General features: G+C 44.3%; 1 protein-coding gene across 1 annotated transcript in view; it reads right to left on the reverse strand.

The window, feature by feature from the left end:
- The window catches only part of LOC126517671 (uncharacterized), a 228,286-nt gene that overhangs the window by 186,191 nt on the left and 15,389 nt on the right, over positions 1 to 26,706 (reverse strand). The window contains exons 3-7 of the mRNA XM_055064380.2: positions 7,075 to 7,226; positions 6,736 to 6,824; positions 5,696 to 5,846; positions 3,112 to 3,258; positions 1,209 to 1,363 (exon numbers count right to left, since the gene is read on the reverse strand). Coding sequence (XP_054920355.2) covers positions 1,209 to 1,363; positions 3,112 to 3,258; positions 5,696 to 5,846; positions 6,736 to 6,824; positions 7,075 to 7,226 — 694 coding nt within the window. The remainder of the gene's footprint in view (positions 1 to 1,208; positions 1,364 to 3,111; positions 3,259 to 5,695; positions 5,847 to 6,735; positions 6,825 to 7,074; positions 7,227 to 26,706) is intronic.

A 26,706-nucleotide genomic window follows, 5' to 3' on the forward strand; every position in this document is an offset into this window, starting at 1 on the left:
ACGCAAGGTGATGTTTACCATCAACTCACCACTCTTGTGTTGGACAAAATGTTTAAGAAATTAAACATTCACCATCAACATCACCGCTAATTATCGTCAATCAAAGCAAACAGAACAGACAGCTTCGCTTACATTGGTTCCCACAGTGCGTGGGATCTGCATAATTTTTTCATAATTCTACTGCATCTCCTTACAGGCCGCAGTGAGCTTACTGGACTCCAGAACACTTTCTAAAACGAAATTTCTTGGACCCTGGCCACATCTGTCAGTGGCACAGAAAGCTATTCGTGTGCTACTGCAGTTTTTGAAGAACAGTGACCTCAGCTGACCTACCTATCTTTCCTCTCCCTCGCTTTCTCTCTCTTTCTCTCTAGCAGCAAGAGTGTGCTCCGGGCAAATTTTTGCCATACATATTAAAAAAAATCCTTAGCACTTCTCAAGCCGATTCATAAGAAAATGTAATAGGCTACAGCAGATGTTATCATTATTTATTTATTTATTTATTTATTTATTTATTTACCATCAGGGCCTTTGGGCGTTAGTGCTTTTGCTGAATGACAAGAGTGATTTGCAGTGCTTTTGATAATACATAAACTATGAAGAAATCACTTCACAAATGTGCCACAGTAATATTATATTGCAAGGCATGAAGTTATCGAAATAAACAGTTATGGTAGACAGCATTATTAGTAGTACTCGCAAGTCTTACAATGCTGTTTGTTATTTCAGAGCTTTGTCACTGAAGGCTTTCTTTAGGAATCTTTTGCGGATTCACAAGAATTTTTAGAAGAGTCTGAGCAATGCTTTGAACCCTTCATAGAAAAAACTGCAGCCCAGGTAGTTCAAAAAGACAACCCTGGGGTGCTGTTGTAGACAGTGTCAAATTTCAGCATACTGCAAAATTCTGCCATGCTGGTATTTGGAGCCAATCGGAGATGGTGTAACTACCTCTGTAAGACAGTAGAGACAGACTAGATAGTGGATTTGACAATATGGCACAGCTTTACCATGTCCCTGATGACCAAATCCACTTATGTGATCACTTGATAAAAAGGGATGTGACACTAAATAATAATAATAATAATAATAATAATAATAATAATAATAATAATAATAATAATAATAATAATAATAATACGACACAGGCTCTGTGTTGTCCCATTTTGTAATGACCAATGACACGGAGAATGTGTCGCAAGCAGACTTACAAGACATTGGTTTGGACGGCTGTTGTGGTGTCATGTGTGGATTCCAGTTTGATGGCATGCCTCTCATGGCAGCTAAGAGACTCCAAGTGGTCACCATGCGCGGAAGCACGGTAGGTGCAGTCAACCGTGGAATTTATCAGGTACTGAATGAAATGCTGCAAACAAAGAGAAGAGCAGAAAAATTGACACTGTGCCTACACTCAAATGTTCCGAGGCAAGTGTAATGGCGTGGAGTAAAGGTTCAAAGGCATTGGACCTCTGCAATCAAGGTCCCCAGCTTGAATTGCAATCCAAGCCACTACATATTTCAGGCTTGAGTGATGCTTGAATCCCACAAAAATTAAATACAGGAAAATTGTGCAGGACAATAATTGTCAGTCTAAGCGAAAAGCAGAATGGTTCATGAAAGCTATTTGCTTAATTAAAATACTAGTAAACACGACAACACATACTTGTTTCAGTCAGGATATTTAGGTAGCGTTAGATGCTTCATTGCCCAATTCCCTATAGAACAGAGCTGTTGACCAGCACATCTCTAGCAGTAGCATAGGCGGACAGCATGTGTGTCTCAAAGAGCTGCGACAGGTGGCGTTCGGCAGCAAACGTGCAATGCGAGCGTGAAACCTTGGCATCAGTGTCTGTGCTGACCTCCTACCACTGCCGAAAGAAGAGCCAAGGAAAGCCGTTTGCTTTAAAAATAAATATAAGTCCAGGTGCAACGCTATATTAAGAATGCCCTACTGATCAATGAAAACGGACTCTCTCGACTGAACTAGAATTTGCCTTGCACATTATTTACACGCTACTATCACGTGACACCCTTGCACAGCATTGCACATATATTTTCACCTCTGGACTACTAAATTAAATTTTCTAGGTACAGGTTGGAATTTATGCGAATCTGTACCCAAAGCCCCCTTCCCCCGCTCCCCTCCCCAAAAGAAAAGTACTTGTTATGTGGAAGAGACAACTTCAGAAACATAACACAATTTTCCTTCCCAGCGTTTGTTTTCAAAGCATTCTTATTTTCAAACACTGCTTTCCTGGCAGAACAGGCTACTAAACGTGGTTGTTGCATCTGGTCTAGTATTAGGATGTAGTCCAAACAGATGCATTACTCCCAAGCAGTGATGATAACATCTGTTACCGTGGCTACTAGCCAAGAAAGTCAGTGTTGCTCTGTAAGCACAGGCCACCACCAACTTCAGTGCTATCACTAATGTGTACATAAATGAAATGGCAGGAGCCAATGTAATCCAGAAGTACATGTTGCTGGGCTAGATGTATCATATTGCTCAGAAGACCATAAATATTTATGGTCTACTGAGCAATAGGAGCCAATAAGTGTGAGGCATCATCGAATTCTGTATCGAGAGGCTCCATTTATGCTTATTGCACAGCCATGGCTGCGTACGAGATAACTCATTGGCCCGCTTCCTCCTCCTAATCTCACATACTACATGAAGCCTGAAGCTAAAGAGATGTTCCCCTCTGACGTCATGGTCATGAGCAGTGCTGGCTAACACTCCCAGGGCCAATCTTGCACATATACACAAATACCAAAGAACGTTAAGAACAGGATGGCTGCCACAGTAGCCTAATTTGTAAAGCAGCGCATACATAATGTGGGTTTGGTCCCCACCCTGTGTCAAGTTATCTTTCCATCCATTTTCATTTCCCTTTACTAGCATTACCTTTACTTACCTTATACTAGCCTTTATTACCTTTACGTTACCCAACGTACCCTTTTCCTTACCATTTCTAGATTTCAAGTAAACATAAGAAATAATTTCCCTATGCTTTCCCTGGCTTTATCATCTGCTCTCTTCACATGATTGTGCAGCAAAAACCAAGCCCCTCAGATTCCCTTATTCTTGGCGCTCACGAAGGAACAAGGACGCACCAAGTTCCACACGAAGGCCCAAGGACTCAGGTTCCAATCAGGCCTCTCGGGGTAGGCACAGTAAAGCATGTCTTTGGAGCTGTGTGCCATCCCTGGCTCAGTGCCAGGCCACATCTTCCAAGGACAGGTTCCGTGAATGTCCACACGCTGTGAAGAGATAAGCAGGATGGAGAGAGTGAAGCAGGACTTGCCATTTTGCATAAGTCAGCCTGCTGTCACTAGGCATAAATGTACAATGATACATTAACTAAACAACAGAGACATGCAATACTGTGCAGTTAGTTTCCACTACAGCATTTACTCCAACATCTTTACTTGAGACATATTTCAATGTTGAAACATGAAATGTATGGTCTCTCTGTGATGATTGTTCCAATAAACCAGCCCCATGTAAGCCAGTATGTTGTCTTGTCTTTACTTTGTGTCTTTTGATACAGCATTACTACACACAGTGAAGATAAAAGAACAGTGATACGTTGGGATGTACTCGCTAACAACTTTCTGCTTTCTGTGGCAATGAAGGGAAAGCTACAGAAGCAAAATGCGCACAAGAGCGCTTCTGAAAAAATTCCCACATGCTCGTCTGCATTAGCTTAAGGGCGCCTCATCAGGCCCCACTGCAAATTTTGGCTATATGCAATGGAAGTTGCAAAATGCCATCTGGGGACAATCTTACCAAAATAATTTTCCAGATCGGTTCCTTCTTGGAGGAGATAGAAGAAACTGAATGCCCTGTTACCACGCCGCCCGGGGGCAAGCGTCATTGCCAACCAAGACACACTTTACCTCTGCCTCTATTAGCATGTCCCAAGCAGTGTTCCTTCCCTGTCTTCTCCCATACTGAAGATGAGCACCGCCTCCCATGTTTATTTTATTGTCTTCCTTTCTTGCCGTGCGGCACATTTCTTGTGGCAGAACTGAGTGCTCTGCACTGGAGGGTTTATCGAAGTCGTATTCCATGGCGAGTGATGTAGCTAGCAGTGCGTTTTGTATCACGGTATTTGTGTGTCTGACTTTGACTCTCTGGCTGGGAGCGGGGCCTCCTTGAGAAGAAGGGCATGCAATGTTTTGTTTGAAGTTGTTTTCATGGCATGCGGCATTGTAATACTGTGAAGACGAGAGTCTCAGTGCATGAACTATATGCTGCGCTTGTCTGTTTAAAATGGCCAAACCTGGTGAGGGGCCCACACTGGGAAAGAGAAAACACAAACATCTTATTCACAAGAGCAAAATATGACAAAATGCACCACTGTGTGTTAAATTTTATGTATTTTCACTGCTTTTCTCTTCTGCATTTTGGCAAATATGAAACCACTGCACATGGAAGCTACGCTGATTCAGTGTCTGTTCTGAGAAACCGAAAGCGCTGTCAAATGCTGCCAAATACTTGGCACAGTGACACGTACAGAACCTCCAACCCCGTAGCTTTCCCTTCAGTACAACGGAAAGTTGTCCATGGGCATACCACAAATGATATCTGCTATTTCACTTGTCTCACTGCATAATGAAACAACAACAATTACATCATGGCTATATTTTTTTAATTTGAAGAGTGATTCAAATTTTATGTTTATGTGCTGCCAATCTACGCGTGTTCTATATTAATATGCGAAGGATTCTGTGTGAAAGTTTTCTGCAATGTGACAAGAAACAAATGTCTATGTATGTGCCCTACTTTATTACTGAAAAAGCATTAACAAAGACAGCCTTCATTTGTGAGATAAGCCTCATACTGATTACTGCACTGATGAGATTAGGAAATATGCGAGCATGAGATGGATTTGGCAAATGCAGGCCAGCAATAATTGTCCTCCTCCTGCTACAGACTCAATCAGGGCACTGCTGGTGATGACGACTGTGACCAGCTGTTGACCAAGGGTGCAAGTGCATCCCGTCTCTGCTGACTGCAGCCATTGCTGTGCGGATTGGGACGCAGCTTGTCGCTGTGACATTGAAGCAAGAATTTGACAGTGATGATATGTGGTGTTTAATGGCCCAAGTAGAAGAATGGAGCAAGAAGACAGCACAACAGAGTGCTGATTCGCTTTCTGAAATTACGATTCGGCATTTCAATCAGTCAAACAGTGCTGAGTAGTTTCAAGTTCACAGCAGCACTCATTTTCCACTTGTGATGAGTTGGAACGCTATGCTTCACAGTTAAGTCAGCATTTATTATTATTATATTATTGTTGTTGTAGTTAAAGATATCACTTGTATGCCTAATAAAGTAAGAGTCGTAGAATGTTGCCTTATGGCACAACTGACAAAACTTGCTTACTGTAGCAATCCTATCATATTATGTGTGCTTGTAGTGTTACACATATGCTGTATAATGCAACAGTTGACATACTTTCTTGCGTTCTGATATTAATGCACTTGCTTCTGTGCATATGATGCATTGTGTGTGCCATATATTTGACTTATACTGTTTTGTTGTTCATGTTCCAAGTTCATTTGCTACTAGCTGTCCTTGCAAGAAACCATTCCCTCGCTAATCCATCACCCAACTAAAATCTCTAGCAGGGATTGCAATGTTCACAAGTAAATACATAAATAAATAGCTACTTAAATAAATATTGCTTACCGATGTCTCGGCTCCTTCTCTCATATGCGACTTCTTTAATACAAAGGCTGAAATCAGGGCACGCTTGATGTTGAGTATGTGTTCTGACTCAGAGGGCGAAACTTCCAGTCCAGTCACCACACCGTCAGAGAGCGACATTACAACAGGGAACCTGATTAAGGAAAGCATCAGAAGGCAGCCCATTAAATGCATCGTAATTATGAAGGAAGTCCTCAGCTCCCTGGCAATATGTACCATATTTAGACACTTTAGAAACTACTAGAGAAGCAAAACTGGAATGTCAAATGACACAACAAAACATAGAGGAACACAAATGCAACAAATTCTTAGAATCGCTTAACCAGACAACACAGCATCATTTTCTCGACACACCAATGACACCTGCCTGCCAGCTTGGCATCTGCCCTTGTGAAATGTTCACCTTTGCTATTGTTCATTATGAGAAAAGCAGGGGCCAAAACTAGAAAACATGACGTGTCTCCAACGTGTGCACATTTAGAAGGCTGACATTTTTGAAAAAGTGAACAAAAGAAAAAAAAAAGGGCGTAGTCTAGCCCACAATTACTATGCAGGCTGAACAACTGCGGTAAAGAGATACACACGCACAAAAAAGTTGTTTCTTGTGCGCATCATTACACATTTGGTGAAAAGAGAAGAAACACTATGCATTGTAGCAGTGCATTCCAACAGCCATTCGTTCACAGCACGAGTTTGTTGGCATCTCCAACTTGCCAAAGTTTGTCGTGTTGTGAAGGCATCTCGTTTCCGTTAAAGCTGGCATCAGTCCAATGTAATAATCAGCTGCTCATCTGCAGAGACTGACTGCAGACCAAATGCCTATCATGCACCAATTGCCGGCATCATTTTGGCACATTGTGATAGCACTTTCATATCACTTGTGCTTTAGCTTTACTGGATCGTTAGAAGCACTTGCCATTCATGTGTCCTTATCAGCTCAAGAGTTTCTTTTACAGTGTAGTGCAAGGCCTAGTATACCACCTCCTGCAATGCACTAGGCAACTGCTTAAATGGAGGCTCACTTTGTCATCTCCGAGAGGTCATCGCGCTCTGTCCACAGCTCCTTGTCACCAGCAGGGCCACCTCCAGATGAGAACGCACATTCCTGAACCTGTGAACATGATTTAACGTGACAAAAAGAGACTCATTCTATAATCTTATCTTCAACAGCTATACGTGAATAAGGGGACATTCCCTTATGTGGTGAAACTAAGTTTTCAACAGACAGAATGAATTGGCGCTCGAAGGGATACATGACATTCTGTGAAAAATGGGCGTGCCTTATAGAGATTCCAGTGACAGTAGCTGGCTTATACATACCTTGAGGGGCCACAGAACAACAAAAGGCCTTTGGCACATACCTCGAACACATACTTGCAGGTGCCAATGTGGGAGAGTTTGATCTGGCATGCCAAGTTCATTTCGCTGACATCGTCGGTGCTGCCCACAGATGCTGCTTCCGCTTTGATGTGAAACTCGTACTGGTACCAGTGCCCTGGTACCAGCATGTTTTCTGGAAGCACAGCACCAACGAGTTAATGACCTCTCCTAGATACTCGATGCCTGCTATATTGTCACGTGGTGGTGACGTTGAAGAACACAGTAGCAATACTGTGAAAGACAAAACTAACTTTTATTGGGCGAACCTGTGCCCACAAAAACAGGCTACACTTATAGCACGACGATAGCGGCGAACACGGTTGGCAATTGTCGAAAATTTGATCAGCGGGTCAAGCGCGTCTGCTTTTATACAGCAGTTGTCGAATGTTTCAGAGTACTCGTTGGGACCCGCGTGCCTTCCACAAAGTTCTGCACCATTCGCGTCAGGTGATGAAATCAGATAACACAAGATTCGGCGACAACACACAGCGGATAGAAGCATCAATAACTTTCCAGAAACTTCGGATACATACAGGCGCGTCCCACGCTGTGCGATAACATTTGTTAAGCGGCGAAACGTGGTCGCCCGATAAAGCTAAGTACACTAGTCAATATGGTTAATGAGGCAATATTAACGGCTTGTAAGGCCACTCTTTACCAAAGGTTTTTACATATGGCCATTACAGCATGAAGCTAATACAGCCAAACTTTGATATAACAAGTTATTGGATATAACCAAGCAAACTAAAAAAATTTTCTTGCCGATATCAGCAACAAATACATGCTTACAACAAATATCAGATATAATGAGCATATTTTTTAGTCATCTGTGACTTCATTATAACAAGGTTCAACTGTACAAAGAATAACTTACCAGTCAAAGATAAATAATAATAAGAAGAAATTAGAGAAAAACATTGCTGACAAGACGTACAAACTTCTGGATCTAGCTGTATCTTTCTTTCTCAGTTTTTTACTTATTGTGGGCGTACTTACACAACAGTTTCCCCAATATACTGTGACACATAAATATAAGCACCAAGTGTACACGATTCCTCCCACTACACCATTGACTGATTTCCACTCACAGTTTGCAGAAAGATAGAATTCTGCAGCGAGTTTTGTTAAATTCCAAGTTTTCAAGCATTACTTACCAGTTTTGTCTACTACAAATCCAAAGTGAGTGTCGTCTGCGCTGACGCCACTCAAAATGTGTTGATTCCATGTCAATTGAATGGTGGCACCATCTGTCATAGCTATGTGCTGTGTTTTGTTGTGTTGAGTTTAATGGCACGTTGGCAACTAATCATGCACCGAACACAAGGTATAAATTCTTTGAAAAGTTAAGTCACTTCAGTGGGTCCTTGTCTGGACTAGGGCCCTGCGGGTGCCAACAAATTAACTAGAGACCTCGGCCTTCTTCTCAGAAATGAGAAGGCGGATGAGGTGTTCTGTAGTATGTAGAAAAGCACACAATGAGGTTTTAATGTTTTCTGAGAACACCTGCTTCCTTTAAAAAGCTAAAAGCACACGACATATCAACGAGCACACCTTAGCCTAAAATCAAAGCTGGCCGAAAAGGAATGTGTTTGTTGTGAAACAGACCAAAAAGCTTCTTCAGTGTTTCATGTTTTGTGCAAGAAAATAAGACGTGGCTTACTCTTAGTTCATCTCCACATGTTTCACAGTGGGGTTTGTCTTGCTTTGTTAGTATGAAGTTGTGTGTGTGTCCTATGGTGCAGACGGGATAGAATCGCTTCTTTTAAATGTTCCTGGTGTGTGCAAGATTTCCCTTCGCCTAACACGGGCTTTAACAAGCGTAGTATGTTGTTCATTTCATTGTTCCAAGCAGACTGCCATTTTTCCCTTAGTTTATAATGTATTAACTTCAGACAGTCTTTAGGAGTTATATTTATTTTCTTGATTTCTTTGTGCCGGGCTCGCACCATGCATACATCTGCTCTTTCATTGCCCCTAATTTCGATGTGGCTCAGAACCAAGCATAATTTAATGTTCTGTCCTTCTGTGGTTGCTTTTATTATATTACGTATAATGTCCCTCAATAGCTGTGTGACTGCATTTCTGGAGTGAAGCACTGCGAGTACACTTTGGGAGTCCGCATACATAATACTATTTGCGAGGTTCTCCTTTACTATTTTCTCTACGGCTATAGAAATGGCGTAATATTCAGCAGTGAAGGTGGACGTACACTGCGAAAGTCTTACTGTTTCTTTTCAGTTCCCTTGGACCACTGCACTTCCAACATGGCCAGTCGTTTTTGAACCATCAGTATAAAAGCTCATGAAACTGCTGTATTTTTCCTCTAGTGCAAGTAATTCCTGAATGATGTGTTGTGGTGGAGTTTGTGCTTTACGGAACTGTGTTAAAGTGAGATCACAGGCTGTGTGAAAGATGAACCGCTGGAGTAGTGGATCATGTCTGTGGGCAATGCTAGGTAATGCGTCCACTATGCCAAGGTTCTGACACATCTTTTCAAATCGCAGGAGCAGTGATCTAGTAGTTTGTGTTTTTTTTTTCAAGGGGTGTATGGTATCGTTCGGTTTGTTGTTGAATATTATTCTGGAAGGAGGTTTTGTTACAAGTGGATAGCAAATGTGTTTGGTAGAGATTGTATACGCACAGGTCAGAGCGGCTCTTCTATTTTCTAGAGGGGATTCATTTGTTTCTACATAAAGGCTGGCTATAGGAGACATTCTGTATGCGGCGCATGAAAGACACAAGCATGAGCTACCTACTGGGTTTAATTTTTTTAAGTACGATGGTCTTTCTGAACCATACACTATACAGCCATAATTTAAGGAGGAACATACCAAAAAGCGATAAATGTGCAGAAGGCATGCTCTATCAGACCCCTAGTGTTTATGCGACAATACTTTTAGCACACTGAGCAAATGGGAAGCTTTCTTTTTGAGAGTGTTTATGTGTGGCAAGAACGTGAGCTTTCCGTGAAAAGTTATGCCTAAGAATTTTTATTCTTTCTTTACTGGAAGTACACTTTCCTTTAGGTGCAGGGTGGGGTCAACTTGTAGGCCTCTTTTGAGTGAGAAAAGAAAAGCAACTGTTTTTTGTGGAGAAAACTTAGATTCATTCCTGTCTGCCCAGATAGTGAGTTTGTTCAATGTGAGTTGTATCTGTGTCTCGCATCTTGGCAAGCTTGAGGATGTGCATGCTATTTAAAGGTCATCGACATATAAAGAATGCGTAATGTAATTTGCAATGACTTTTGCTATGGAGTACATTGTTACTATGAAAAGTGGCGTACTTAAAATACAATCCTGTGGTACTCCATTCTCCTGGACAAACTTCTTCGAAAGGGTTGCATTCAGGCATACATGAAATGAACGGTCGAACAGGAAATCTTTCAGGCAGTTCAGCATCCTACCACGGATACCAAGGTCTGCTAGGTCATGGAGAATCCCCAAACCTCCAGGTGGTATCGTAAGCCTTCTCCATATCGAAGAAGACTGCTGGACAGTGTTGCTTGCGTACGAATGCTTCTCGGACTGTGTTTTCTAGGCAGACAAGATGGTCGGTTGTCGAACATGTTTTTTTAAATGCACACTGGTGGATGTCAAGGAGTTCACGTGATTCAAGAATGAATGTCAGCCTAATGTTCAGGACATTTTCAAATGATTTTGCGAGACAACTTGTGAGAGCTACGGGCCTGTAACAGCCAGGGGTGGTTGGTGGTTTTGCAGGCTTCAGAAACGGTACAATCATGGCTTTTTTTCAAGCCTCCGGTATTTTCCCTGATACACATTGTTAAAGAATTACAGAAGTGCATCTACGGCAGCTTCTGAAAGGTGAGCCAGCATTTCATAACGTATTTCATCAGGGCCGGGTGCTGTCTGATTACCTGTGGACAGTACTTTTTGGTTTCCTGAAGTGTAATTAGTGTATTATAAGGCTCAGTTGTACTGCCACTTGTAGGAGGTCTGTTTTTCTGCGGTACGTTTGTACTTCAAGAATGAGTCTGTGTAGTGTGAGGAACTCGAAACTTTGGAGAAATGTTCCCCCAGTATGTCTACTTGTATGTCTATACTTGTTTGAGTGACAGGAGCTGTTAGAAATGAAATTATGAAGTGGGAGAAGCTGCCATTTAGTTTATGGACTTGTTCCCACATCTTTTTGCATGTGATTGAACTGTTGATAGATGATATGTAGTTTTTCCAGAAAGTTTTCTCAGCATCGCGATGGGTGAGGCGTGCATTGGCTTCGCTTTTTTTTTTAAATTTATAAGAGTTTCATGTGTTGGGTATCTGCAGAAAATTCCCCAGGCTTTGTTTCTTTTTTGCTTCCCTACATTCTTGCAAATGCCACACCTTGTGATTATGTTGTACCACTCCTGAGGACTGAAGAATAGCCAGCCGTGCAGCAGTAATCATACAGGCTGTGAACAATTCGTTTAGGTTGTTGACATTAAGATTACACGAGAAAACTTTATCCAGGCTGGCGCATTCTCAAAATAGTGTCCAGTTAGCGAAGTGCAGCTTCCAATGGCATGGTTTGCTTGGGATGATTTGTGCCGAGGATGATAAGCTAATTTTTAGAGGAAGGTGATCTATTCTGTAGGGGTTATCGATAACATTTTGGTTCTAAAAAAGAAATAAAAAATAAATAAACTAAAAAATAAATATAAACAGCACATCTTTCCTGAGTTCGGGGAGCAGTATATGTTTTTTACTTTGTTGAGTAGGCATACATTATTGCACAGGATAAAATCTTCCACAATACGGCCTCTAGTGCCCATTTGCTGACGTCCTTAAAAATTGGATTGGGCATTAAAGTCCCGAACAAGGAAATACGGCTCTGGTAGTTTTTTTAAAAGTGATTCTAAGTCATTAAGTGTAACTGCTAGGTGTGGTTGAAGATATACAGAACATATTGTGATTGTTTTAAAACAAAGCGCAGTGACTATGACAGCTCCATATTTGGTTTTAGGCTTCACTTCCTGAGTTACAACACCACTGTCAACTACAATTTCGACACCTCCAGAGAGCCTAGCTGCTTGCTCTTGGTTGCACTGAAAGACTTTGTACTTCTTTAAAATGTTTTTGTGTTAAGGACCTACGTGTCTCTCGGAGACATAAGGGTGTTGGCAAGAATTTATTTATTATGTTTTTAGAGTCACCTAGATTATGGATCAGGCCTCTGCAATTCCAGTGGATGATGAAAGCCATTGTAAAGCAATTAATACTGTTAACTTATGGGTGTGAGCTTAAAAGTTGTTGGTGACATGTATTAAAAAATTGATTACTCTCATGAAGGGCGGTAACTGTCCAGGTTATCTGTCCCTTTTTCGGCGCAGTTACAAGAAGTTTGTCCTTCTTGCGACGCTCCAAGGAGCGCACATCTTTTGGCGTCAATGACGCTGGGGTTTTCGGGTCGACCTCCATCGCCTTCACCAAGGTGCTAGAGGATTGAGAGCCAGGTGCCGAGACGCGCATCTCGGGCTGTGGAGTTCTGTTCAACTTTGGGCCCTGTGGCACTGCGGTCTGCCGGCCCATCTTCGATGATGATGGAGCAGCACTGGCTGCAGCCACCAGGATGGAGTTTCTACTGGAACACCGGACGTGGACCCTGTAGACTCCTGAAACCGGTGTACGCTGCCCCTGTCACACTGCACTGGCATAGCTTACTTGAGGTAAGTGCCCTAGCCTTTTCCTCGCTTCATAGAATGAGATCTTTTCCTTTACAGTGATTGCGATTATTTCTTTTTCTCTCTTCCGTGAGTACGTTGGATGATCACCCTTGCAATTGACACATTGTGCAGGAGCACTGCAGTTGTCGGATAGATGGTCGTTGGCACTACACTTTGCACATGTTTCTTTTCCTCTGCATGATTGTGATGCATGCTTGAACCTCTGGCATTTGAAGCACTGCCTCGGGTTCAGTATGCATAGTCTCACGTTGATTCTCAAATATCCTACATCGAGTGAAGTGGGCACAGCACTGGTACCAAATGTGAGTATTGTTGTAGCCAGGAAAGAAAAACAAGACAGCCAGATGAGGTGTCACGTACGCACACGTTTAATGGTCTCTCAGACGTGTTCTATCTCAAGAAGAAGAAGAGCACGCGCTGACAGATCACCGATCACACGCAGTCTAGGGGAACTATGTCTCCCTGCTTTCACTAGATGGCAGCATGTACAACATCTCCCCAAGAGAGCAAATGAAGTTTGCTGCAGCATGCAGCTTCACGCAAGTCCCATTTCTAGTATGCATGTGGGAAGTGTCTTGGCAACAGGAACAGGTGTCTGCTACACCGTCACTGATACAAACACTTTCTGCATTGGTTTTAGCAGGGGAATAGCGAACTAGCTGCATCCTGTCCCTGCGTGCAGCACCACTGTCGGTGTTAACCCAGTAGGCCTGAGGCTCATCGGCCGGGGCTTGCACTGTCGCGTTGAACTTGAGGTCTGTGAACCAGACGTCGTCTCCGTAGAGTAGCTCCGGCAGGCCGCAACTCCGTGATGTCTGTTGAAGTCTTTCCTTTGACATTTCCGGTACTGTTCCTTGAACTTCCGAAGGCTCCCTTGATCCAGCAGTTGAGGTGTCAGCTTGGTGGAACTAAGAGGAAGCTTGGTTCTTAGCCGATGACCCATCAGTAGTTCCGCAGGGCTATACCCATTCTTCAAAGAAGTCGACCTGTAAGCTAGAAGCATCAAGTAAGGGTCTTTTGTCTTTGTCATGGAAGTCTTGGCATTTTTACCGCAGCCTCAGCAAGTCCATTGCTCTGAGGACAGTGAGGGCTAGAGGTAATGTGCTTGGAGGCGTAGTCCTGAGCGAAGAGTGAAAACTCAGTCGAAAGAAACTGCGGGCCATTGTCGGAAACCACTTCCTCAGAAATCCCATAGTGTGCAAAAAATGACTTGCAGTGGTTGACTACAGCTGCAGACGTAAGCTTCTCGAGCAGAGCCAGTTCAGGGTATCTTAAATAATAATCTGTTGCTATCAACCACCACTGGCTCTTATAGTGAAACAAGCCCATTGCAATGCGTTGCCAGGGTCTTTCTGAAAATTTGATACTCTTTAGTGGCATTTTCCTGCTACTTGTTGTTTCGACGCATTGCTGACATTGCTTCATCAGGGATGTGACATCAGCTCCTATAGTGGGCCACCAGACACAATCTCTGGCTTGAGCAAGTGTCTTTGTTATGCCGAAGTGTCTTTCGTGTAAGAGTCGTAGGACTTCGTTTTGGCAAGAGGCAGGGACGACAGCTTGAGCAGCATAGCGTAGTAAATCGTTTTCGAGAGTGAGCTGGTACTGATGCTCGTAGAAGGGTTTTAGGTCCACTGGTAAATCTCGCCTGGAGGGCCACTCTTTTTTCTTGCTCCACCGGCGAAGTTGTGCACAAACAGGGTCTGTTTGTTGGGATGCCTTTAACTATTGAAGGCAGTGCTCCTATATGGGAAAAGAGGTTTTCAAAGAGCATACGAAACCTTCCACGTTTTCTTCAAGCTCTGTGTCTTCTATTTTTTAGAGAGGCACTCTGGAAAGAGTGTCTGCAGCTCGAAGGTCTTTGCCTGGAACGTATGCAATCTCATACTGGTATCGCATCATTCTCATCTTTAGCCTTTGTAATCTGGGTGTCAGGTCTTCAAGGCTCTTTGAAGTGAAGATGGGAACCAACGGCTTATGGTCCATCTCCAGCTTGAACAGCTTGCCAACAAGATAATCGCCGAACTTGTCACATGACCAGACTAAAGCAACAGCCTCTTTCTCAATTTGAGTGTAACGCTTCTCGGTCTCTGAGAGTAATTGTGAAGCATAAGTGATGACAGAAAACTTGCCATTCGTTTGCTTCTGCCACATTAATGCGCCAAGTCCGAAGGACGATGCATCTCCAGTGATTATGGTTTCTCTCGATGGATCGTAAACTCCAAGGACAGGGCGAGACGAGAGCCCCGACTTCTCTCTGTTGAACGCCTGCTGTTGTGGAGCATCCCAAGCAAACTCTTGCTTCTTTGACAGCAAAAGATTAGGACGATGCAGGACTTCAGAGAGATTGGGAACGAATCTGGCGAGGTATGTTGCCATTCTGAGAATTCTCTACAGTTCGGTCCTGTTTCCTGGGCTCTCAATTTTCATAATGGCTTCAACTTTCTTTTCGTCGGGTCATATCCTGTCTTGGTCTAGCCAGTGTCCAAGGAACGTGAGGTGCTGGACATTGTTACGAACAGCCTGCAAGGGTATCGACCTACAAAATTTTCCCAGCCAGCTGCTGCTGCGGGGCTGGCGAGCTTCCCAGAAGCAACAGTGGAACCCTTCCCCACCTGCTGCGGTGACTCGCTTTGTAGGGGCGCCGATGTGCTGCATCAACACCCTCTCGGCGCCGCTACGACTAAACGCGGTCGGCGGACCAAGTATTGTTAGTGGATTCGCTATCACGGCTTGTTTGAAGCGGTGGAAATCCTGGGCGAAGATGTCTTGTGGCCATCTCACGGGGCTTAGAAGTCATGGACAGACGTGGCGGCCCAACACTGGGATGAAGAGGCGCCTGCTCGGGGCGGGACCCGTGTCTGTGAGAACCCTCTCACCTCAGTGTGGTCAGTGAAACCTGTGCGGAAGTGAGTGCGTAAACCCTCCCCCTCAAAGGCGGGTCGGCTACGATGACTTTGGACGCTCCGTTTTCCCTCACCTAGGGATCTAGGGAGGACAGAGTGTATTTAAGGAGCCGTTGGCAGCTCCTCAGGGTGCATTCCTCTTTCAGTCATGTTAGACTGATGAACTGTAACATTCTCATGTAAATACTGTAAATAAACCCATATTCCTCATTCTCGATAAGAAGCAGTCCCTCCTTTCAACTACAACATCCCGAGCGTGGATAAGTTTGACGACGGCATGAGCCAGCTACCATTTCAAGCCCGACCCCAACCATGACAACTGGCTCACAGCGGTGAGATGGACTTTACAACGTGGTGCTGTGTCTGTGGTGAGTGCTTGGTTCTTGCTTTGACTCTCTAGGCTTCATTTTGTGGTCGTTCTGTTTAGGACAGTAGGGAAGCTGGATTGTTGATTGTTAGCAAGATTGCGTTTTCCTAGGTAGGTTTAACGAGCAGGACCAAGGCAGTAAAGCAGCAATCATGGAGTTAAGGACACTGCTGAGAGACAAACTATAGATTGTTGATGAGGATCTGGGCTTAGAGGTATGCAAGGAAATGCTAAAATTGGAATTATTGCAGCTAATTTCCGGACAGGCCAGTGAGGAGGACATTGAAATTGGGTTACAACTTTTTAGGAAAAGAGAAGAATGGGAAAGAGAGGAACGGGACAGAGAGGAACGTGAGAAAGATTGTGAGTTAAGAAAAATGCAACTTGAACTTGAAAGCAAACGTTTCGAGCTGTCTCAGGGAGGTGAAGGGGCTCTGGGACGATCAAGTGAGGCAGAATCATACTGCACGGACAGGCTGTTAAAGCCATTTGAGCTCGAGAACGACATAGGCTTGTTCCTCGGGAATTTCGAAAGGACTTGCGAGAAGATGAACTTTGGTCCGAGTACATGGCCGCAGCGGTTGCTGTCTATGTTGCCATGTGAGGCTGCGGAAGTAATCGCCAGACTCAGTGCGGAAGATGCATATGATTATACGAAGGTCAAGGCTAGTCTTCTGAAGAAGTACCGCCTTTCAGCCGAAGCTTTTTGGCAAAGGTTTGGAAGCACAGGCAAGAAGGATAGCGAGGGATATCCAGAGTTTGCATATAGCTTAAAGGTAAACCTAGTCAAGTGGCTGAAAAGTACGGAAGCGTACGAGAGCAGAGACATGATTATTGAATGCATCTGTCTAGAGCAGTTTTACAGAAGCATCCCACAATCTGTGAAGCTGTGGGTGCAAGACAGAGGAAATGTAAACACTGTGGAAAGGGCGGATGAATTAGCCGAAGAGTACGCAACGCGTAGAAAGCTGAATGCCGAGGAGGGAAATTGGGACGGTCGAAATGGACTGCGAAAACCATTTCTGTTCCAAAAGGGGTTAGCAGACTAGACGACCGGATCCTTCAGACGTGGAGGAAAAGCCCTCAGAAAAGAGCGAGGAGAAATCAAATGGGGAAACCGTACAAAAAGAGCAGAAAAGAAAATTCGAATCTTTTAGACCAATCCGCTGCTGTAAGTGCCACAAACTGGGACATATCGCAGTAAACTGCGGGAAGCCTAGCGTAGTTTTCTCCTACGTGGATGAAAAAGACGAGAATATGGAACTTTTAAGCCCATACCTTCACGACCTGCAAGTTAATGGCAAACCATGCAGGGTCCTGCAAGACAGTGCTGCCACGATGGACATTGTCCATGGTAGATGATTTCACTGGAGAAGTAGCATGGATTAAACAGGTTGCAGAAGAATACAGTGTGTGTCTGCCCATGGCCAAAATCAAAATCAGTGAACCGTTCGGGGAGCTAGTGAATGAAGCTGCAGTTTCCAAATTCTTGTCGCTGCAGTACCCTTACATTTTTTCGAATCAGTCGGATCAGTTACAGCGTGAAAAAGGGCTTAAAGTGGGAGAGAGCATAGTACAGGCATTGTCCCAAGGCCAAGCTCATAAAATCGCGTCGCTTTCGGCTGAAAATGCGCAAGCTGCTCCAGCAGAAGTAGCAAAAGAGATAACTTCAATAACCGAATCCGAGCTAGGCTCGAAGGATGAAAAAACAGTTGAGGAAAGCCTGCCAGCTGACCAGCTCAATGAGAGCGTATTGCCAGGGTGTCAAAGTTCACGCCTGCAGGCAGAGCCAGCTGACGCACTCGCAAGTGAGACAGAGTCGTTACTATCACCGGCCTCAAAGAACTTTGATAAGCTTTTACGTGTGGACAGAGAGTTACTGGCAGCCGAGCAAAAGAAGTATGACAGCTTAGCTAAACTACATCACACAGCTAAAGAAGGCATTACCACGCACAACATGATGATACAAGAGAGAGGAGGATTGTTGTATCGGCACTACAGAGACCGAAAGGGTAGGATTATAGATTAGTTAGTGGTACCTACTAAGTACCGGGAGGACCTTTTGAGTCTCTGTCATGGAAATGGGTGGTCTGGCTACCTAGGCATAAACAAATCAAAGGAAAGATTGCTTATGGAATACTACTGGCCTGGCTGTTTCAAAGACGTATAAAACTTTGTAAGATCATGCGATGCCTGCCAGCGCTCTGGTAAACCAGGAGAAATATGGAAAGCTCCACTAAAGGTAGTGCCCTTAATAACAGAACCTTTCAGATGACTTATGATAGACATGGTAGGGCCTCTACCAAACACAAAATCGGGTTACCAGTACTTCTTTACCATGTTGTGTCCGGCTACAAAGTTTCCAGAAGCGATCCCTCTGAAAGAGCTCAGCTCCACCGAAGTAGTAGACGCGCTTTTGACAGTATTCGCACGAGTTGGGTTTCCAGCCGAAATTCAGGCAGATCCAGGGTCAGTATTCACCAGCGCACTGACTTCCACATTCTTACAAAAGTGCGGGGTAAAGCTGATACACAGTTCCGTCTATCACCCTCAGGGAAATAGTGTAGAGAGGTGGCATTCAGTGCTTAAAGGGACACTAAAGAGAAAAATGATTTCTTCTGCATCAGTAAATTACCTTTCTACGATGGCAAAAACACCACTCTTACCACGATAAGACGCTTGGTAAGCCAGAGAAAGCACAAGAACGAAAGACGGGTGGCGACACCTCCTTGAAGTTCCCGCACCTGCTCTATGTGACGTCATGGATTCTGATGGCACCTTCTAGGGCCTATTAGATAGCGCTACAGACTGACTACGGAGGTTTTTAGTGCACGAAAAGGGACGAGAGACAATGGCAAGACGGAATACCAACACGCCCTAACCTACACTCTATCAGACTGACTACATCATCATCATCAGCAGAAGCAGCAGCAGCCTGGTTACGCCCATTGCAGGGCAAAGGCCTCTCCCATACTTCTCCAACAACCCCGGTCATGTACTAATTGTGGCCATGTCGTCCCTGCAAACTTCTTAATCTCATCCGCCCACCTAACTTTCTGCCGCCCCCTGCCACGCTTCCCTTCCCTTGGAATCCAGTCCGTAACCTTAATGACCATTGGTTATCTTCCCTCCTCATTACATGTCCTGCCCATGCCCATTTCTTTTTCTTGATTTTTTGTTATCTCACCCAATCTGCTCTTTTCTTATTCCTAAACGTTACACCCATCATTCTTCTTTCCATAGCTCGTTGCGTCGTCCTCAATTTAAGTAGAACCCTTTTCGTAAGCCTCTAGGTTTCTGCCCCGTATGTGAGTACTGGTAAGACACAGCTATTATACACTTTTCTCTTGAGGGATAATGGCAACCTGCTGTTCATGATCTGAGAATGCCTGCCAAACGCACCCCAGCCCATTCTTATTCTTCTGATTATTTCCGTCTCATGATCCGGATCCACCGTCACTACCTGCCCTAAGTAGATGTATTCCCTTACCACTTCCAGTGCCTCGCTACCTATTGTAAGTTGCTGTTCTCTTCCGAGACTGTTAAACATTACTTTAGTTTTCTTCAGATTAATTTTTTGACCCACTCTTCTGCTTTGCCTCTACAGGTCAGTGAGCATGCATTGCAATTGGTCCCCTGAGTTACTAAGCAAGGCAATATCATCAGCGAATCGCAAGTTACTAAGGTATTGTCCATTAACTTTTATCCCCATTTCTTCCCAATCCAGGTCTCTGAATACCTCCTGTAAGCACGCTGTGAATAGCATTGGAGAGATCGTATCTCCCTGCCTGACACCTTTCTTTATTGGGATTTTGTAGCTTTCTTTATGGAGGACTATGGTGGCTGTGGAGCCGCTATAGATATCTTTCAGTATTTTTACATACGGCTCGTCTACACCCTGATTCCGTAATGCCTCTATGACAGCTTAGGTTTTGACAGAATCAAACGCTTTCTCATAATCAATGAAAGCTATATATAAGGGTTGGTTATATTCCGCACATTTCTCTATCACCTGATTGATAGTGTGAATATGGTCTATTGTTGAGTAGCCTTTACGGAATCCTGCCTGGTCCTTTGCTTGACAGAAGTCTAAGGTGTTCCTGATTCTACTTGCGATTACCTTAGTAAATAGTTTGTAGGCAACTGACAGTAAGCTGATTGGTCTATAATTTTTCAAGTCTTTGGCGTCCCCTTTCTTATGGATTAGGATTATGTTAGCATTCTTCCAAGATTCCGGTACACTCGAAGTCATGAGGCATTGCGTATACAGGGGGGCCAGTTTTTCTAGAACAATTGGCCCACCATCCTTCAACAAATCTGCTGTTACCTGATCCTCCCCAGCTGCCTTCCCCCTTTGCATAGCTCCCAAGGCTTTCTTTACTTCTTCCGGCGTTACCTGTGGGATTTCGAATTCCTCTAGACTATTATCTCTTCCATTATTGTCGTGGGTGCCACAGGTACTGTATAAATCTCTATAGAACTCCTCAGCCACTTGAACTATCTCATCCATATTAGTAATGATATTGCTGGCTTTGTCTCCTAACACATACATCTGATTCTTGCCTATTCCTAGTTTCTTCCTCATTGCTTTTAGGCTTCCTCAATTCCTGAGAGCATGTTCAATTCTATCCATATTATACTTTCTTATGTTAGCTGTCTTACGCTTGTTGATTAACTTGGAAAGTTCTGCCAGTTCTATTCTAGCTGTAGGGTTCGAGGCTTTCATACATTGGCGTTTCTTGATCAGATCTTTCGTCTCCTGCGATAGATTACTGGTATCCTGTCTAACGGAGTTACCACCGACTTCTATTGCATACTCCTTAACGATGCCCACAAGATTGTCGTTCATTGCTTCAACACTAAGGTCGTCTTCCCGAGTTAAAGCCGAATACCTGTTCTGTAGCTTGATCTGGAATTCCTCTATTTTCCCTCTTACCGCTAACTCATTGATCAGCTTCTTATGTACCAGTTTCTTCCGTTCCTTCCTCAGATCTAGGCTAATTTGAGTTCTTACCATACTATGGTCACTGCAGCGCACCTTGCTAAGCACGTCCACATATTGTATGATGCCCAGGGTTAGCGCAGAGTATGAAGTCTATTTCATTTCTAGTCTCGCCGTTCGGGCTCCTCCACGTCCACTTTTGGCTATCCCGCTTGCAGAAGAAGGTATTCATTATCCGCATATTATTCTGTTCCGCAAACTCTACTAATAACTCTCCCCTGCTATTACTAGTGCCTATGCCATATTCCCCCACTGCCTTGTCTCTAGCCTGCTTCTTGCCTACCTTGGCATTGAAGTCGCCCATCAGTATAGTGTATTTTGTTCTGACTTTACCCATCGCCGATTCCACGTCTTCATAGAAGCTTTCGACTTCCTGGTCATCATGACTGGATGTAGGGGCGTAGACCTGTACAACCTTCATTTTGTACCTCTTATTAAGTTTCTCAACAAGACCTGCTACCCTCTCGTTAATGCTATGGAGTTCCTGTATGTTACAAGCGATATTCTTATTAATCAGGAATCTGACTCCTAGTTCTCGTCTCTCCGCTAAGCCCCGGTAGCACAGGACGTGCCCGCCTTAACACTGTATATGCTTCTTTTGGCCTCCTAACTTCACTGAGCCCTATTGCTATATCCCATTTACAGTCCTCTAATTCCTCCAACAGCACTGCTAGACTCGCCTCACTAGATAACGTTCTAGCGTTAAACGGTGCCAGGTTCATATTCCAATGGCGGCTTGTCCGGAGCCAGGGATTCTTAGCACCCTCTGCTGCGTCGCAGGTCTGACCGCCGCCGTGGTCAGTTGCTTCGCAGCTGCTGGGGACTGAGGGCCGGGGTTTGATTGTTGTGTTCATATAGGAGGTTGCGGCCAAGAACTGCACCAGGGTGGCCAATCCTGCTCTGGTGAGCGAGTGCGTTACCGCTTCTGGTCACCAGGATCAGGCCACACTCCAGGCCTGTTTATGCAATTTTATCAACACGCGGATTTTTTTTTAATCCGGTGGAAAATTGCACGGCACCGGGATTCGAACCACGGACATCTTGCATGCGAGGCGGGTGTTCTATCTCTACGCCACCGCTGCACTACTTGTGCAGACTGACTACATTGTGTTCTAAAGGAACTGAAACTTAAATATGGCAAGTTTAGGGAACCTTTACTCAGCCAACGCGGCCCAAAAGCAAAAACATATTTTGGAATCCCTGACGTCAGACTGACGTACCGGCATTGGGGTTTCAGCGCAAAATTCAAATACTGATACTTCGACCTTCATTTTCTCATCTAATAATCAAACTATTATCTTGAAATGACTGCCTGCAGGGTTCTCAAACAAAGCTTTATTAGCCTAAACTGATTTATTGTTTCGCTTTAGTGTTCCTTTAGTGAGTTTTGCAGGCGCTCTGTTATGAATACAAGGAGGACTGGGAGAATTGCCTTCCGGCCACTTTGTTCGCTTTGCGAACGGTTCCTCATGAGGCTACAGGGTTCTCGCCAGCAGAACTAATGTATGGGAGGACACTGTTCTCCACTGAGAATGTTAACCCTTTATGAGGTGCTACTTTCTACTTGAAATTTCGTTCATAAAAACTGAAGAATAGCATTCAGGAGGGCAAAAGAAAATGTTTGACACGTTTTTCAAGAAACGTGGTGCAGCAGTTTTCGAGAATAAAGAGGTACATATATGTACCACAGAATTTACTACAAGAAATCAAATGTGGTACGCATATGTACCGCTGTACGCAGGCGGTTTAAAATGAAAAGACAATGTGTAACAGGAACGATATTTACAAAGTCAGTGGTGCTGTTCACTTGTGGAATGGCTTAAAACATTCGACGCGCAGCGGAACTTGGCATTTGCTGCACAGAAAGCTCATTCGAACTTGCTTCTGTGCCTTGGACCCCCACCTACACCTCTGTCGAGTGGCCGACCGTTACGGGTGACGATCTTGGCTGAGAAATCTGATGTCATCAGGAACTCCTACCATCTGCTGACCACTTGCAAGTCCCCTTCTTCTTGCTCTTATGGGCGACAATCCCTTGCTGTGCCTTACGGTTTGTCCATTTATTAGCCTGCGGCCAACAGAAAGCCGAAAGAACAAGTATGTTGTCTCATGGTGCGCCGAAAACTGCACAAAAGTATTTACAACAGCGGCGTCCAGTAGATAACAGAAAGTTCTCTGCCAACCTTTTTTAGAGCGCTGGTCTGCTGGGTAGGCACTGCGCTTTTGATCAAACCTATCTACACCGCCCATCCATGTGTTCTAGTCAGATTTTGGTTTCGGGCAAGTGACTCCTACAAGAGCACCACTAGAAAACCATGTGCTGACCTCTACAACTGCTTCCGGATTGTGGAAGTTTGACATGGCAGCGACACATTTGCTATCCTTCCACTGGTATACAGTTACTGGTCCTTAGGAACACCAGAAATTCTCTCCTTTCTTGAGCTTGTTGTCACCCTTGATCATTTGCGGCATGTCTTGCGGCTGATGCGTATAGTACTAGTTGCAAGAATGCCCTTCTCGGAAAGCATTTCGAGGAGTTGCGTGGTAGTAAAAAAATTGTGAAAAAAGAACTGAGAACCCTCTTGGGCATCCCCGGAGAGCGACAAGATGCCATGCTCTCCTAAAGTTAGAACAGCAGGCCAGTTATTGTCTTTGCCTTCATAAATCTGCAACTAGAGAAGGTAGCCTGTTGCAGAATCGGCCCGGCACCACGCCTTACATCCACGCTTTATAGGCTTCATTGGCATGCACTGTTTCGAAGAGGACCGTCCTTTGAATGTTATCATACTCTCATGATAACATTGAAAGGGTAAATGAGATTAAGAAGTTTGCAGGGACAACATGGCCACAATTAGCACATGACCGGGGAAGTTGCAGAAGTATGGGAGAAGCCTTTGCCCTGCAGTGGGCGTAGCCAGGCTGAGGATGATGATGATACTCTCATCTACTGCTTGATGACATGAAGGGGTGTATTGCCGCTTGAAACATTAATTCGAAGCATAGACAAGAGGATGGACTTTTCCGAGTTGATCATTGCCACCTTAGCCCCTTTTCTTCAGTTTTGATAGGTCAGTAATATGACGACAGTTGAGGATTGCTTGAAATCAATTAATAGTCATCACTTTACTTCTTTCTTCCACATGAAGAAATTGCCACTACTCCAATATAAGTACATGTGATGAGTAGGGTTGACACTCATCAGAAGAAGCATCCCTACGAAGGCTTCAAGCTCCTGCTTAGAAACTTCGTGCCAGCCTGGTTGATGTTTCTGCTTGGCATACCTGTTCGTCTCTGTGACGAGAACGTCAAGCACTTCTACATCAAAGTAGAAGAAGAATGCCTCCATTGCAGTCAATGGTGCTTCTGAGCAGAACAGCGGGTCCCATATTTTTGGTACCTCTAAACTGTTTGGGAGTTTACTAGCCCAGCTTTCTAGCAGAGCGTCGTCCTCTTCGTCCAAAAGAGTAGCATGGACACTTGCGCGTCCTTTTCTTTTTCATTGGTCTTTTTCGCGAATATGCACGCTCCCACTTCGAAGACACACTGCTAGAGGGGCACCATCATTAGTCTTCCTCTTCCACAGGCGCTAGCTCTGGGATGAACTTCTCATCACTTCCGCTGTCCCTGCCGTCATCACTGATTTCTGGATTCTATGGCAATTCAAATAAGAGGGCAACAGCCTCATCCTGCGTAAGGCTGTGACCTGTAGTGTGTTTAGTTAAGAACATTAGAATTTCTAACTACTATAGGTATCACCTCGCGCTACTCTGCTTTCACACCGGTAAAGCTGGCAAACGCGAAGGGGACCAGCGACCTGTGATACACAGGCCTGCGCGACTTTGCGACTACAGTCGCCAAGCAGGTAAATCAGTCGAGGGGCGACTTGAGCTATGTTGCTATTATGAAAAAATACCTCTGCTTTCAGAAAGAACACAAATGGACGGCCTGTTCGATTTGACTGGTGCAATAGCTGTCCGCTTAGGCCTAACAACCCCAGCCAAAAACCAGCCCAGGACAGACAATTCAAAACGGTGAACAATTAGGGCACCCTAAATGTATGTACAGTATATAATTGCAAATGAATCACTAGATTCGATTTAGTAAACGGGTAAAAGGAGACAATTAGCACGCATGCTGAAGCAGCATTTTCAGTTAGTTTTTCCCACGCCACACCAGCATGTACTGAACCGCAATGAAGGCGTTTGCAAAAACTAATTTCGTGCCACTTGACGGAATAAAATAAAAACACACATAAAGCTTTCTAAATGCCTCGGTAGATGGCAGCACTAGTAAAATTGGCTCCAATTTGAACAGATGTTTCATTACGGGCATCTTAAATGCACCCAAAAAGTGGTGCATATTTGTACCAGTGTACCACAAAGGGAGATGTGGGAGGAAAGAAGAGAGAGTCCAACAGTGGTAGAATACGTGCTAAATCTGCTGGAACGGCTAAGTGGTGTCGAAAAGAACATGGGAATAGCTCAAAAGAACGCCAAGTTCTATTATGACAAGAATGCGAGGCTTCGTACGTTTAATGCCGGAGACCAGGTAATGATCCTCAAACCTTCATGAAAGAACAAGCTTGAAGTTCACTGGGACGGGCCCGTTAAAGTGTTGGAGAAACTTTCAGATACTAACTATGCTCTGAAAATGCCGGGTCGCAGGAAGGAGGTGAGGATATACCACCGCAACTTGATGAAGCCATACGTAGAGCGGAGCAGAGTTGTTAACTGTACCATCAAAGAGCAGGATAACACTAGTACCAAGTTTAATGAGTATAAGGCGACCTTCAACTCTGGAATCAGCCTAGAAGAAGTAGTAAAACATTTGGTAAGCTTGCACACTCTTGGACCTGAGCAGCTAGATGAGCTAAAAGGGATGTTAGGGGAATATCTCGACAGATTCAGTGATCGGCCAGATGGAACCGAACTAATAACGCATGAAACAGAGCTGACATCAACCGAACCAGTAAGATCAAAGCCTTACAGGGTGTCTCCATGACAGAGATAAATTATGGAGGCAGAGAGAGTGCATGCTAGAGTTGGGAGTTATTGAGCTCGTTGAGAGTGACTACACGTCACCGGTAATACTTGTAGAATCCCCTAATACGGACCCTCGTCCATGTATTGATTACAGGAAGTTAAATGCTATCCCTAGAGATCAGCTGTACCCGATATCAAACATAGAGGAACAAATTGAAAGAGTTAGCGCTGCTAAATACATTTCAACTATAGATCTCGTGCGGGGGTACTGGCAAGTTCCCCTTTCAGAAAGTGCCAGCCGCAACGCCACATTTATCTCAGCTGTAGGCACTTTTCGCCCTCTCGCCCTCAGCTTCGGGCTGAAGAACGCGCCGTTTAGCTTCTCTAAGTTAATGGATATTGTCCTAAAAGACTTGCAGGAGTTCACCTTGCCATATCTTGATGATGTAGTAATTTTTTCGGACAGCTGGGAACAGCACGTATCACACCTCAACACAGGTGTTCTCACGGTTGAGAGAAACCGGCTTAACGATGAAGGCGAAAAAGTGTAGGTTTGGCTGTTCCCAGGTTACTTATCTGGGCCATGTTGTCGGTCAGGGCACGAGATGGCCAGCCAAGCTGAAAATAGCTACGATAGGAGATTTTTCCCAGCCGCGCACGAAAACAGACATTC

Source organism: Dermacentor andersoni, chromosome 11 (genome assembly GCF_023375885.2).
Source record: "Dermacentor andersoni chromosome 11, qqDerAnde1_hic_scaffold, whole genome shotgun sequence".
NCBI classification, from domain to species: domain Eukaryota; kingdom Metazoa; phylum Arthropoda; class Arachnida; order Ixodida; family Ixodidae; genus Dermacentor; species Dermacentor andersoni.